Source organism: Phaenicophaeus curvirostris, chromosome 3 (genome assembly GCF_032191515.1).
Source record: "Phaenicophaeus curvirostris isolate KB17595 chromosome 3, BPBGC_Pcur_1.0, whole genome shotgun sequence".
Taxonomy (NCBI): domain Eukaryota; kingdom Metazoa; phylum Chordata; class Aves; order Cuculiformes; family Cuculidae; genus Phaenicophaeus; species Phaenicophaeus curvirostris.
This window is the reverse complement of record NC_091394.1, coordinates 43,899,452-43,912,798: the sequence shown is the minus strand read 5'-3', so window position 1 is coordinate 43,912,798 and position 13,347 is coordinate 43,899,452. Positions and strand designations below refer to the sequence as shown.

Here is a 13,347-nt window from a genome sequence, read left to right as displayed (position 1 = left end):
TCCGGGTCCCCTCTCAATGAATCCACGCCCACCCCACTCCCGGAACCGCCGTCCGTCCAATGGGAGCCGCGCCCCTCGTGGGAGTGCACGCCCCCTTCCGCCCCGCCCATCCCGGGCCGCGCCGACTCTCAATGAAGCCCCGCCCACCCCTCCGGAGGCCCCGCGCTCCTGCGGCGCGAATGAGGCTGAGGGCGGGGAGCTCCGCTGAGCGGCGCTGGGCTGGTGACGCGACCGAGTGACGCAGAGCCGGCGGGCCGAGCTCCGCCCCCTTCGCCCGCTGGGTCTGCTCGCCGGCCGGCGTGTGGCTGTCAGCCTCCCTCCTCCCCGGCCCTGAGGAGAGAGAGAGAGAGAGAGGGCGGCCATGAAGATTTGGAGCTCCGAGCATGTCTTCGGGTAAGGGATCGAGCGGCAGGGGCGGGAGGAGCTGTGGGGAGGCATTGGGAGGGAGCAGAGGGTTTGGGGGAGCGAGGGGGAGCGGGGAGGGATTGGGGTGAAGCAGAGGGATTTCGGTGACCAGGGAGGGATTGGGGGGCTGGAGGGAGAAGGAGGGATTGGGGGCAGCAGAGAGGGTTTGGGGGGCTGAGGGGAACGGGGAGGGATTGAGGGGAACAGGGAGGGTTTAGGGGGCTGAGGGGAACGGGGAGGGATTGGAGGGGAGCATGAAGGATTGGGGAAAGCAGGGAGGGATTAGGGGGGCTGTGGGGAACAAGAGGGATTGGGGGGAGCAGGGAGGGATTGGAGGCATTAAAGGGCGGCGCCGCTCCGGGCGGGTTCGGGTTCGCCCGTGGCAAGCGGGGCCGAGCCGGGGTGAGGCGGAACGAGGGAGCGCGGAGGGAGCGGCTCCCTCCTTATCGGGGCTGCGATGGTACCGGCCTCTGGCGGCGGCAAACCCCATCGGGGGGTGGGGGTGCGTTCAGTGCTTCCCCCCTCCCTGCGCATCCCTCACCGCTTCCAGCTTCACCCCTTTCACCGACTCTCCTGCCGCTTGCGAGGACGGGGCGGTGGCAGAGCTGGTCCGACAGCCCGGCTACTTGATAATGATGCGGGCAGTAAAGCAAAAATAACTTCTATGCTATCCGAAAAAAAACCCAAACTACTGATGCACTTCATGATGTGTTCCAAGAGGTGTGGACAGAGTATCCCAACTTAGCTGCCAGGTACTCTTAGAGATGCCTAACCAGCAGCCGTTAAGTGGCAGCTGAGTAAGTTTTCATGCTGTCAGTCCTTTTCTGCATTAAACATACTTTGAATGTGATGTGGTTATCCAATTCCACTTTTGTGTAACTGAGGAGCAGTAGGAAAAGTATCAACAGGTATGGAACAAGCTGTACCAGGGAGCTGGTGTGAAGGTCACGGCAGTTCCAGTGCAGCTCTTAAAATGCCACCGATGACTGCTCTGCTACAGGTCTCTTAAAAATCTCAAAACCTGAAGAATAGCAGGGGTGATAGTTCTTAAAAAGATTTACAAAATATCGCAGATGTGTGGTTTTAAACTTAATTAATTGCATTAACTCTGAATTCATGATGTTGACATGGTGGGTAGTGGGTGTTCAGCTTTAACATCAGTCTGGTATAAAGAAACTGTAGCTTCTGATATGAAGGCAGAGGCTAGTAAAGGCTTTTTGTGTATGTGACAGCTTCTGAGTTTGAGATGAGTATCTGTCACCTGGGAAACATAAAATCAATTTTTATTTGGCATTTTCTCATCAAGATCTGTATTGGAACACCCCCATCTTCTGGTGCAATGTGTGCAGGTGTAGATAGTTCAGCTTAGGGGTTAATAAAATATTGTTGTGCCTTATCAGATCTCTGACTCTTAAAATCCCTCAAGGGCACTTCACAGAAATTTGACATTTCCAATTTGTGTGTCTTCTGCTGATTATGATGTGTAGTCACTGAATATAACAAGGAATGGTCATCCAGCTCTGCTTCTGATATAAGAATTGAAGGCTTTATTTTTCACCAATAAAGCTGAAAGGTGGCTTAAGTTAAATATAAATAGTTGAATTTTTAAAGGTACCTTTAAAGGTTATAAACCTTTCATTCCAGCTCAGTTAGTCTGAATATAGAAATCATTGCTTAGCGACAAAATTTCTGTATTGGATCGAGTCCGTGATTTCTTCTTGAGTTTATTTGGTGTGCTTGGAATTACAGAAGAGTTTATGTTACAGTGGACTGCTGGAGGTCATCGGGTCCAACCTCCTTCTCAAAGAAGGGTAACTTCCTTGTAGACAGCTACCCCGTCATTGTGAGAGTTTTGCACAGCTAATTGGAATGTCACTTGTAGCAAGCAATTTGTGACTGTTACCCCTTGCCCTCATTTCTGTTAGTCTTGGGTTAGTATTTCCTTCTTCCCTCTGGAGAAAGGATTTTTAAATTTTTTTTTTCCTGTTTGTGTATTGATGTTTTCTTACTGCCTTTCCAAGCGTCGCTGAATTCTGGAGGGACTTGTGGGAGCTATGAAGTTGTGCAGCACTTGCTGTGTTGCAAGCTGGATCTAGGATTTAGTGTTGTCTGAATACTTGCAATTAAATACAAAGTTACAAATATCATCTCCTTCTTACAGACACCCCTGGGATACAGTGATCAAAGCTGCTATGAGGAAGTACCCCAATCCAATGAATCCGTGTGTGGTAGGAGTAGACGTCCTTGACAGAAGCCTTGATAACCAGGGGAGGTTGCATAGTCACCGTCTTCTCAGCACGGAGTGGGGACTTCCGGGTATTGTAAAGGCGGTACGCTTTTGTTGTCTCAATGCTTTATTAAGGGTGGGATGCATTTTTAGGTTGTTGTCTGAATTGGAGCTGAACTGAAAGTAAAAGCTTACTTTATTGGAAATATCATATACGAATGTCACATAAGCTGTAATTAGCATCCTTAGTAGCGAGAATATGTTGTAGGCTGTATGCATCTGGTGCGTGTATGTCTATACATGCCTTCTAGACTGGCCTGCGTCATGCTATGTGATTGACACAACATACCAGAATGCAGTCTTGCCAGCAATCACAGTGTTCTGGTATCCATTAATTACTTTGTATTTATTTGGATCACTAAGAGCTTGACATCCCTGCATTTCAGTGTGTGTGAAATTTTAGTACTAAATTTTTAACTTATTTATTCACTTTCAGATTTTAGGAACGAGTAGAACTCTGACTTACATTGAGGAACATTCTGTGGTAGATCCAGTGGAAAAAAAGATGGAGCTTTGCTCAACTAATGTGAGTGGTAGCTTAAGAAGTTTCTGGTAATTAGTTCTGGAGATCAGATGTTTTGCTCATAACATTTAGATTAGAAATGTATTTGTATCTTTCATCAGGAGGCAGAAACTTCTGTGTCTTAGTTGGCTTTTTTTGTTCCCCCTCCTTCTTCCCACAAATAGGAAACTTTAAATACTTTGGGATCAAACATTTGTGATTGTCTTTAATGTGAGATTTTTTCTTGGAATGCATGTGAAATAGTTTGACTTTTAGATGGATAACTTGTTCTATGTCACGCTACCATTTACAACAAAAGTTTTAATTTGAAATGCCTTTTTTCTCAAACTGTAAAAGAAATATTATGCTATATTTTGGTATCATGGGAACTTGTAAATGTCAGATTTGGAGTTGTCTATAGGAGAGCCTTGTTTCTGTACAAGAGACATGATGTTTCCTGAGTATTAATTTTCTGTAACTCCAAGTAATGTTATGGTGGTCTTGGTCTTGAAGAGCCTCTCTGAACTGCATGCCATGAATCAGATAAGACTCAAGAGTTGGAGAAAATGTGTCGAAAGCTGTTTGTGCTTTGTACTGTGAACAGGAGCTAGGATTGGTATAATTAGACCTAAGATAGGAGAAGATGCATCACCCTTTTATAGGGCTTTTTATTGACTGCGTTCTGGGTTTTATATTCCATGTACACTGTTTTGTCTCTGACATTAAATGGAGTGCTCTGCTACTGAGTAGTGCTGTTGATAACAGAAAAGTGACAGGTGGGAAGCGAGGATTTCAGTTCTTTTTTTTTTTTTTTTCCTCAAGATTACTCTCACAAACTTGGTGTCTGTTGATGAGAGACTTGTTTACACGCCTCATCCTGAAAACCCTGAAAAGTAAGTAAAAATATCTATGTGTTTCTTTGCTTATAGGAGGTGTTACGTTAATCCAATGCAGCGTCATTATTAACTTTTCTTTATTCTCTTACAGAACTGTGCTAACTCAAGAAGCAATTATTACTGTTAAAGGCATAAGCTTGAGCAGTTATCTGGAAAGCTTAATGGCAAACACAATATCTTCTAATGCCAGAAAGGTACATCCTTATTCTGTTTGCTCCCTCTCTGTCCCCACCCCTACCCTTCTTTTTGTTGAAAGGGTAACTGTGACTCATGTGTGCTGAATACTATATTTAATTTCTCAAAACTTTGAGCACAGACTTTCAACTGATATTGTTGTAGGCCCTCAGCAAGGAGAATTTAAGTTCCCAAAGTATGAAAACAGTTTACTACTACTAAATCTGTTTTCCAACTGGAACTGCACATCAGAACAAACCTAATTCTGTCTATGGTACAATTACACAGAGCATATGCGTATTAGCAGGTTTTGTTTGTTTTCCCAGAGCACCTTTTAAAACACTAACCTCCTGTTTCCAGGAGTCAGTGCTAGTAGTGAAAATAATTTCCTTTCCAGCTTTGTAATCTGGATTTACTTAGCAGTTAGTGCTAGCATATTTTCTATACTGCTTTGTCAGTTGTTCCAGTTCCTATCCATTACTGAATAGTCGTCTTGCCTTTGGCTAGAAGTAAGGTAGTGTAAGCAGAGGCATATTCTTTGAAGAGATGAAACTGTGCTGGCTTTTGAAGGTAACACTACACCCACTCCTCTGTCTTGCACTTGTTTTTTCTGCTTGGCTTACAGCCATGGAGTTGCACTTCAGTGCAGGTAGAGCTATGGGAGTGCTTATTGTCGGGCACTTTGTCCTGTCCTTCTTCAGGGAAAGGAGGAAAGAAATTATGTTGCTGGAGAGCCATCGGCATTGCTGCCTATGGCTGCCTAATGGCTAGGCAGTGCACCTGAAATTTGAGTTTGTGCTCTGCATTGCTGGAGAGGTTGAGCACAGTGGGAATCTGGTCCAGGTAACTCCTACTATGCCGGAGCGCATGTGCTTGGTCCTTGTGAGAGATGTTGTTTGACTGAGAAAGTGTAAGCCAACTTGGTAGGAGATACTGACCAACTGGATCAGAGAGGAGAAAGCCTCCTTTTCCTCCCTTCTGTATGCTTCTCAAAAAATGAGAGGAAAACAGGTTAAAGTCAAGGGATGGGGAAGGAGCGATGGTATTCCTAGACACTGAAGAGTAACTTTAACTAGCTGAGTGCTCTCTGTGTTCTGTAAGTCTCAAATGAAATATATTTCAGGTAAACTGCAGTTCTGTTCTGATCCAGTTTCCATTTAACAATCCAAGTCCTGACAAAGCTCCAGACTTGTAGGTAGAAGACACTAGCTAGTTGGAATGGCCGGATCAACTAGACACAGTTGAAAGTGCTTGCTGAATTCCTCTCATGGCACCTCCCAAATTCGCATGTCTCTGTTGCACTCGGAGGAAGAGTGTAAATGTTTCTTGATACTTATTCAGGTGTTGCCTGTGTGACAGCTCAGTTTCTTTTAGAGAATGCTCTGCCATTTTCAAGGAATGCACTGGATCACAAGCTCTTGCAAATCCAAAAGACCTTCTTGTCCTTTGTGTTTCACTGAAGAGTCTCTTTAGAGATGTTGAATTTGGCGGGAACCAGTACTTGCTGCTACCACCCTTTCTTTGCTACCCAGTAACCTACTCTGCTTTTACTAGCTCTTCTTGCATGCTGTGCTATGCTCATGTTTTTAGCACCCCTCTTAAACTTCATTAAAGTTGCTGAAAAAATGTGTTGTTGTTCTGAAGAAACAGGAAGTAAGTATTGAGATTTTGTTCTGAGGCAGAGGTGGCAGCTGGTTCATTATTATTTTTGATTATGATCAAAAAATCATTTGCCATATGATGTAAATATTTTCTGTGTTACTCCAGGGGTGGGATGCTATTGAGTGGATAATTCAAAATTCTGAAAGCGCTCTAAGCTAGCAGTTCTCCACATCTACCGTTTGTACTAACTAGTGGTAATGCCAGCATTATTCTTGGTACAGCATTTCAGCTTTCTAGCAAATAAGTGCATGGATTGTTGTCGTGTGAATTTCATAAGTTAACCTGCATGTATGTTTTGTATACGTTGCATACAGGAATGGCAAGCATGTTCATGACACTGCAGTTGTAGGGAGTGACAGTAGGTCAGATCTCCACTGAATCAGTTAACCTGTGTTTAGCCACTGGACAACCAACCTCCTGCAGCCGTGTCTTATGCCACACAATACTGCTTATGGAAAGTGGAATGATGGCTGCAGATGACTAGGCATGGGAATAAATCCCTCCACCAAGTGTTTGATCTGGTCCTGGCTTTGGTGATTTCAGTATGTAAAACTGAAGAAATTAATAAATTGGTTAGTGACTGTAATTGGCATTATAAAAATGAAACAGAATTGTACTCTTAGGATATAAAATTGAATTCTTGAAACAGATTGCCTAACAAGGATAATCTTTTGTGTAGTGAAATTGTATTTGCTTTTCTTATGCCAAAGGAATATTGCTGCTCTTTTGTGAACTTCTGTGGAAATGTGTACAAAGCTTGAAGCTGTCAGAATGCTGGACTGTTTGTGCTTCTCATTGGTCTTGTAGTTATATTCATTTAGGTAGTGACATATCCCTACAATGATGTGACTATGAAAAAATCTGACTTCAAGGCTGAGAGAACCGAATGTACTTGCCTTGGTGATACCTCTGTGCAGTCTGTTTTCCTCCCACTAGTCAGCGTAGCCTGGCTGTGTCATTCCTGTATTGGCTTATGCTTTAACTAACAAGATTCCTTAAAAAAAAGGAAAATCGATTATGCTGCTTCTCCTACTTCAGAAAGTAGGGTTTTTTTTACACTGCTTACATTGAGATCAGTGTATGCCATATGTGTTTGCTTTTAAGTTCTCATTCCACTAAGCTTTTACGGCTGTCTTTCTGGAAAATATAAGCTACAAAGGCTCAGCATTTATCAGTCACTTAAGCATTTGGTCTGCCAAACACATCATGCTGGCTAAAATATGCAATAAAAACTAATGTAATATGCATGCTTGGTTATGAATGTGCTTGCTTAATAACTTACTATGAAATTTACTGAATACTATGAAACTTTATAGATCAATCCTCTGTCAGATTTTTTTTTTTCTGGTAACTGGGTAATTCTGCAGTACTTGGAGCCTTTGCATCTTAAGATTTGTAACTTAAATTTCTTGTGTGGAGTATTGCTGAAATCTTCCTTGCCGATATCACAAGTCTATTCTTAGCTGCAAGATACAGCGTATGCAGCTCTAAGAACATGTGCAGGCCTGTGTAGTCTCAAAATCTTAAGGAAATATCTTGGTTCTCCAGTTGAATGTTGTGGATTTTTTCTTACTTTATCTTAATTTATCAGCAGATGTATTGACTAAAAAGCTGCGACCTGGCTGTTTCATAGTCAAGCCTGTAAAGAATCTCAGTATTTTTCTACTGAGTATTTTCTACAACAAAGATGTTTGGCTTTCTGACAAGTCTTCTTTGTGCAATTTGACAAATACGGCTTGTAAGCTATTGCTGTCCTACTCAGTTCTCTGGCCTTGCGTCACCTAAGAGAGGACACTTTAACCCGACTTTTAAATATCCATTTGTGTCCTTACTGAAAGGTGATTCCGCCTCCCTCCCTGCACTTTGTTCCTTGCCAATCACTCCACTCACTAATTCACTGCTAGTTACAACTTGTTGCTACTCAGTAGCCTGCTCCGGTCTGGGTGTTTTTATCCATGCTTTGCTGGTGTTCCCAGGCCTTGCATAGGAGGTAGAGACGGTGGAAGTTATCAGCTGCTGAAACATATCCAATTTGCTGCTCAGATGGCAGGAACTCAGAAGGTTAAATCGTATACTTTTTTTCAGCAACCAATACTTCAGTTGGGAAATTTAAATAATATTTTCTTGATTATTGTTGGTCTTTTTAAGGGCATATCTTGAACTAAGTTAACTTAATTATACTAGTTCTTGAGGTAATTCTGGATAGGGTTGAATCCCCCTTTCTGAACTCTGGCTTAAAGTTGGACACTTTGTTGTAGATGATCTTTCTCAGATTAAAGACACCTGCCAGGGTAGACATAACAGTTAGTGTTCGTTCCATGAGTCCCTGTAATACAAAAAACCTGAAGAGAAACAGTCAGATCTCCACTGAACTTACCGAGAGTCCTGTGATAAATACGCTCTTATTCATAGTGAAACTTTATTTCTTGTAATAGGTTACACTTTGCAGCCTGGAACTGGGCTTTTAATATTATTCTAGAGTAAAATTTCTGGCCTCAAAAAAAATTTGAGAGTGATTGGGTTGCAGCTGCTACAGGGTCTTTCCTAAGGTAAAAGGGTTTTGACATGCTTATTTTACTGGATTTCCCAGCTCTCACTGAAGCCCTGGCTGCCAATGCCAGAAGCACTCCCATTCTGAGAACTGAATGGACGAACTTGACTGCTGAATTAGGTTTTTTGCTCAGGTGCCCTACTGGGAGTTTACACCAATACTGCATTTTCTTCTCACTTATGGATTAAGCAAATGCCTTTGTCATGAAGTTTTCATAATAAGATGCTAAGAAATTATCAATATAATCTTGTATCAAACTATGCAGGGCATGAAAACAAATTTTAAAATTAGTCTCATGTCTGACAGAGGAAAAGCTATAGAAACATGAGTGGTGGTGATGCATCTGTTTTGATACTAAATTCCAGTATTTTCCTGGCAGGGACGGGATGCCCTGGAATGGGTGATCAGCAAACTAAACACAGAATTGGAGGAGCTAAATTCAACACGTGAGGGCATGAAACCAGCCATGGCAGCAGCGTCAACAGAAAAATAAAACAAAAAATGCCAAGTAACTGACAGAAAACTTCTATTCTGCAGACTGCTTTGTCGATCTCCCTTCCACGGCTGAGCTGCAGAGGTTTTATGTATTTATAAGAATATTGGATCAGCGGAAAAGTAATCTCATCCATCATGTCCACAGCAGCTCCTGTTGCCTACTGAAGATTAAATTGAACTCCTGCAGATGCTCTTTTCATTGAAACGATTTATTTTTAACACTGGAAACAAAGCATTTAGCACATTTCAAACTGCCTAAATGTGCCTTTTATAGCAAAGATAGAGAGTACCTTATATTTGTACCATCTCGGTCTTTCATGCTCAAACTTGGAAAGAATGCATGTGTAGTATTAAGGGTTCTCCATGTGAGCTCTGTGAAGGGCTGATAGGGTTCTCCGTGTGAGCTCTGTGAAGGGCTGATAGGAACCAGAGCACTGAATTTTGTCTATTTTGCGATCTGATTGTGTCTTATGAGCATTTGAAGGGAACTACATGAGTCAGAACATGATACTGTAGCATCAGATGTCTAGAGCATCATCTGGAAAAGCTAGAACATGCGTGGTACTAACTTTTCTTACGTTGTTTAAATGTGCTGCTTGAACATAACACATGGATACTTTACCTCTTAGATGTTTGTATCCAAATGAAGATAAGGTTCCTGTTGATGTTGAAGATAAGGTTCCTGTTGATTTTAATAGTCTAAAACATTTTTTGGTGAGGAGAAGGGTGTAATTTATTTTCATATTTATTAACTTGCCCTAGTTCCTCCTCTTCCTATGAGGAGAGGATTAGTAATTCCTGGAAGGTGCTGGAAAATACTTCTCTTATTTATCTCTAAGAAGGGTACTTCTAGGCTACTTGAATGAAGAGATTGTGCTGTTCCACTGGTCCTTGCTCTTCACATCTTGTCTTAACTGAGGGAGAGACTGATGCAATAACCAGAGGAGCTGAAAAGAGAAGTCAGCAGGAAATTTGAAGTCCAAAGGGTAAGGTTTCATGAATGTGTACTTTTCATCCCCTGAATGGAGAAAAGAAGAGTACAAGGAAAACACGTGAACTCTCCTTTTTGAATGGTTTCTACTAACTGCTGAATACCAGTGTAACCAAATTTTTTCAGTACTTTTCTGTGTTGGTACAAGCTGGTTTCAGTATAATTTTAAGTAACATCTCATTATCTGAGAAAATACTCCGCTAGCTGCAGAGATTGTTTCCTATAAAGCGTGCATAAATATGTATTGGTAACAGTCCTAACCTTGTTTGTTGTTCACAGAATTTTCATATCTGCTCTAGGTGTAGTAAATGTTTCTTGGACAACCTCTGTTAGGGTATTTTAATTTTTCTTTTGTGCGCACGCAAAGGGATATGAATGTTGCAAGGATGTTTACTCGTTCAGAGGGCAAGCATGAGTTTAGGAGGCTGCTAAAGAGCATGAGTAACTTATAAAGAACTAGAAGAGTAAAATGTTGGTCACTGTTTTGATCTGGTGATTTTAAAGTGTCTGTAGCTTAAGGGAAGTTTCATCATCCGTATTCTGGTTAGTCTGAAAGTGAACATTAATTTGGCTGTAACTGTAGTCTTGGTGAATTATGATTCTAATGAATGAACTTAATTTAAATATATATATCTTTTAGTTGAAAGCGATCAAAATAGTAGCTAATATTTACATTGCTCTTTTTACATGGACCTAAATCCTTTCTTATTTTGGAGCAGAAACTTGGAGCTTAAAGGCTGGTAGCAGCTCATTTCTGGAAGACATGCTGGATAGCTTTGGTGCAGGTCAGTTGTTGTACTTCTCAGAGGAGTCATACCAATTCCTGGATAAAGAATGCAGGGGTTCAAGCTCCTGGTGACATTCTGCTAGGAAGGGGAGTGCAGCTATGGCCGAGCTCTGCAATCAAAAGGAAAAGATGAGTAAATGTATGTGCATGTGGAAACCTGTACTACAGCATTTCCATACATGCCTGCTGGAGATGATGAAAACATAACTGTCGAGGGGGTGTGGAAAAAGTCTTTGGAGAGATTCATGTATTGCTTCGGTTTGGAAGGAGAGTTGTCTAAAGCTGCTTCTTGCATCAGATTTTAAATAATTGCTTTGTGTTTTCTTAAAGCCTGCCTTGTGCATAGCACCTTCCAGCAGTAGCTGGAGTCCCAGATAAGTCACCACAGGCTCCTGTATTTTGTCTAGGGCTGAACTACTTTGCCACACCTTAGGGTGAGTGCCAGTTACGTGTCAGTTTTCTGGATTACTTCCTTTGCCCTTTGTTTCTTCCTTCCAGAAACAAATCCTCATCTGCTTGTGTTGCAGCATTTCCTTTCTTTTTCATTCCCCGTTCATCTCCACGTTCGTGCTGCTAGTTGGCTAGGTGCTTGGTTTTCCAGTCTGTCTGCTGCTCCACTTGCAATGATTCAAGGGTTTGTGCTCAGTTCTCTTCTGCTTTTTTCTAGGCTAAACAGTAGTGGGGAAGCTCTGGGTAGGAAAAAGACTAATTTCTTCCAGAGACCAGTTCCATCACCCAGCTGCTGCTTTCTGCTTCTGCTTCTTACCTTGTCTTTGGCTTAGGGGACACTCCTGCACGATCAGGCTTATTCATCTTCCAGTGGTTACTCATATTGCCACTGCGTATGAAGGCCTGTGCAGGCAGTGGTCACACTGAGACAAGGTGGGCTCCAGTGCTTAGCAGATATAGTGATTCTTCATTTCCTGTAAGCGTTCCTGAACACTTTCACTCTTCTGCTTTTTTTGCTCATCCAATTTGCAGACAGGGCTTCCCCTTCCTTAGCTCTATGCGATCTGATGGGATCTGTAGCTGTATGTGCAGCCCTGCACTGCGTAAGTTTTTGAAGCACTCCATTTCCCACTCCAGGTCTATTGCCATTATAGTCTGAGTTGACCATTGAAGCAAAAGAAGCCCAACCTTTGGAACTGCCTACCTTACACCTTCCTTAGGGAACTTCCACATCTTTTCTTTCCTAACTGGAAATGGCTAAAAATATTTTTGACATCAGTTTTAAGTTGTGCATTAACTGAGGTGGCTGTCAAGGACAGAAAGCCACACGTGGGCAAATGCAAGGCTGCTTGTGGAAGCTGGGCAGGTGTAGCATTTTGGCTTGGTGCAGAAACAGCCAGGTTCATAGAAGGAAAAGGGTTTATAAAGCAGAAATCATGTTAAATCAACACTCATTACCTTGAAGGATCTTGAAGTGCTGGGGACTGAGCAGAAGAAAACTCCACACTTGTAGTCATGCTAATTCCTGGGTTGCAAGTGCCGTTTTCAATAAGAATTCTGCACTTCGAGAGTTGAAAGTAGATTTAAAGTAGAGTGTTGGTGGGGAGGAGGTTGTTCACTGCTGTTCAGGCCACTGAAGCTTGCAGTCCAGTATTTCTTGGTCATTGGGTTGCAATTCAAGGGAAAGGGAGTGGAGTGAGGGACGTGTGTGGAGGGAGGTGGTTTGGTTTTAAGAATTTAGTGCCAGTGGATCCAGGTTGATTAGAAGTGTGGCTGCGCACCCTGCCCAGTAACTCCAGCTGCATTGCACACACCTGCTGTGGAAGGATGAAGCTGGGGATGCTGTTTGCTGATGGCAGGGGCAGCAGTGAGGGATGACGGTAGCATGGTTCCCAGAGCATGGCAAGCTGGGCACGTTAGCTCTTCACCCCAAAGGATTTTAAGATGTTGAAAATGCCAAACAATGTAAACTCCGGTTTCTGGTTGATTTCTGTATTTTGTGTGAGCACAGACAGGCTCATGTAGCAGCAAAAGGCATTGACTTAGAAACTGTGTAATCAAACGGTCTTGTGTGTCATTGGTTTTGTGTAAATGGTCTTCCCCCTCACTCCCTGTTTTGTTTTCCTGATTTTCTTTCGTGCCAGTGCGACTCCTCTCTGCTTCCCCATACTGATTACTGCTTTCCCCTCCAATCAGGGCAGCAGGCATGATGGGGGAAGGCTCATATTTGTTGGGAAAACAGACAAGCCTAGTCCAAGTTGCAGTATTCTTGAAACACTTGCTCAATGCAAGTAAAGGCACCGAACTACAGCTCTTGGATGTATCGGGAGGTGATGCAGAGCATGTATTGGGCATTGCTGTATGTGACGATGTAATAAAGTAGCAGAGTAAGATGACCAGCAACATTCCTCCGTGTGGCACTTTGCTCCACCTGAAGGTTTATGTGGTGGGTAACACCTTTCCTGTTCTTCCATCTTCCTAGACTGTAAGCCGTGAAGGGCAGGACTTTGTGTCTATGTACACTATGGTGCTATCTTAAATAAATGACATCCTCAGTTTAAAAAAAAACACTTCTGGGCGTAACTGCTGTGATATAAAACAGGCTGTTGGTTTCCAGAGAAGGCTGCAGAAAAATTATTTGTGTTAGT

The 13,347-nt window shown here is 42.7% G+C and overlaps 2 protein-coding genes across 3 annotated transcripts in view; both read left to right on the top strand.

Moving 5' to 3' along the window:
• CIDEA (cell death inducing DFFA like effector a) overlaps window positions 1-13,347 on the top strand; it is a 557,707-nt gene that overhangs the window by 69,745 nt on the left and 474,615 nt on the right. The gene's annotated exons all lie outside the window — the stretch shown is intronic.
• On the top strand, window positions 306-9,626 carry PRELID3A (PRELI domain containing 3A). Of its 2 annotated transcripts, XM_069853839.1 has the most exons (7): window positions 306-393; window positions 2,567-2,735; window positions 3,129-3,218; window positions 4,017-4,087; window positions 4,182-4,284; window positions 6,032-6,120; window positions 8,857-9,626. In XM_069853839.1, the coding sequence occupies exons 1-6, from the start codon at window positions 362-364 to the stop codon at window positions 6,083-6,085; spliced, it is 519 nt and encodes a 172-aa protein (XP_069709940.1). In that variant the 5' UTR covers window positions 306-361; the 3' UTR covers window positions 6,086-6,120; window positions 8,857-9,626. The 2 variants fall into 2 exon arrangements, with proteins under 2 accessions (XP_069709940.1, XP_069709938.1); XM_069853837.1 differs by lacking the exon at window positions 6,032-6,120 and having other exon boundaries at window positions 307-393.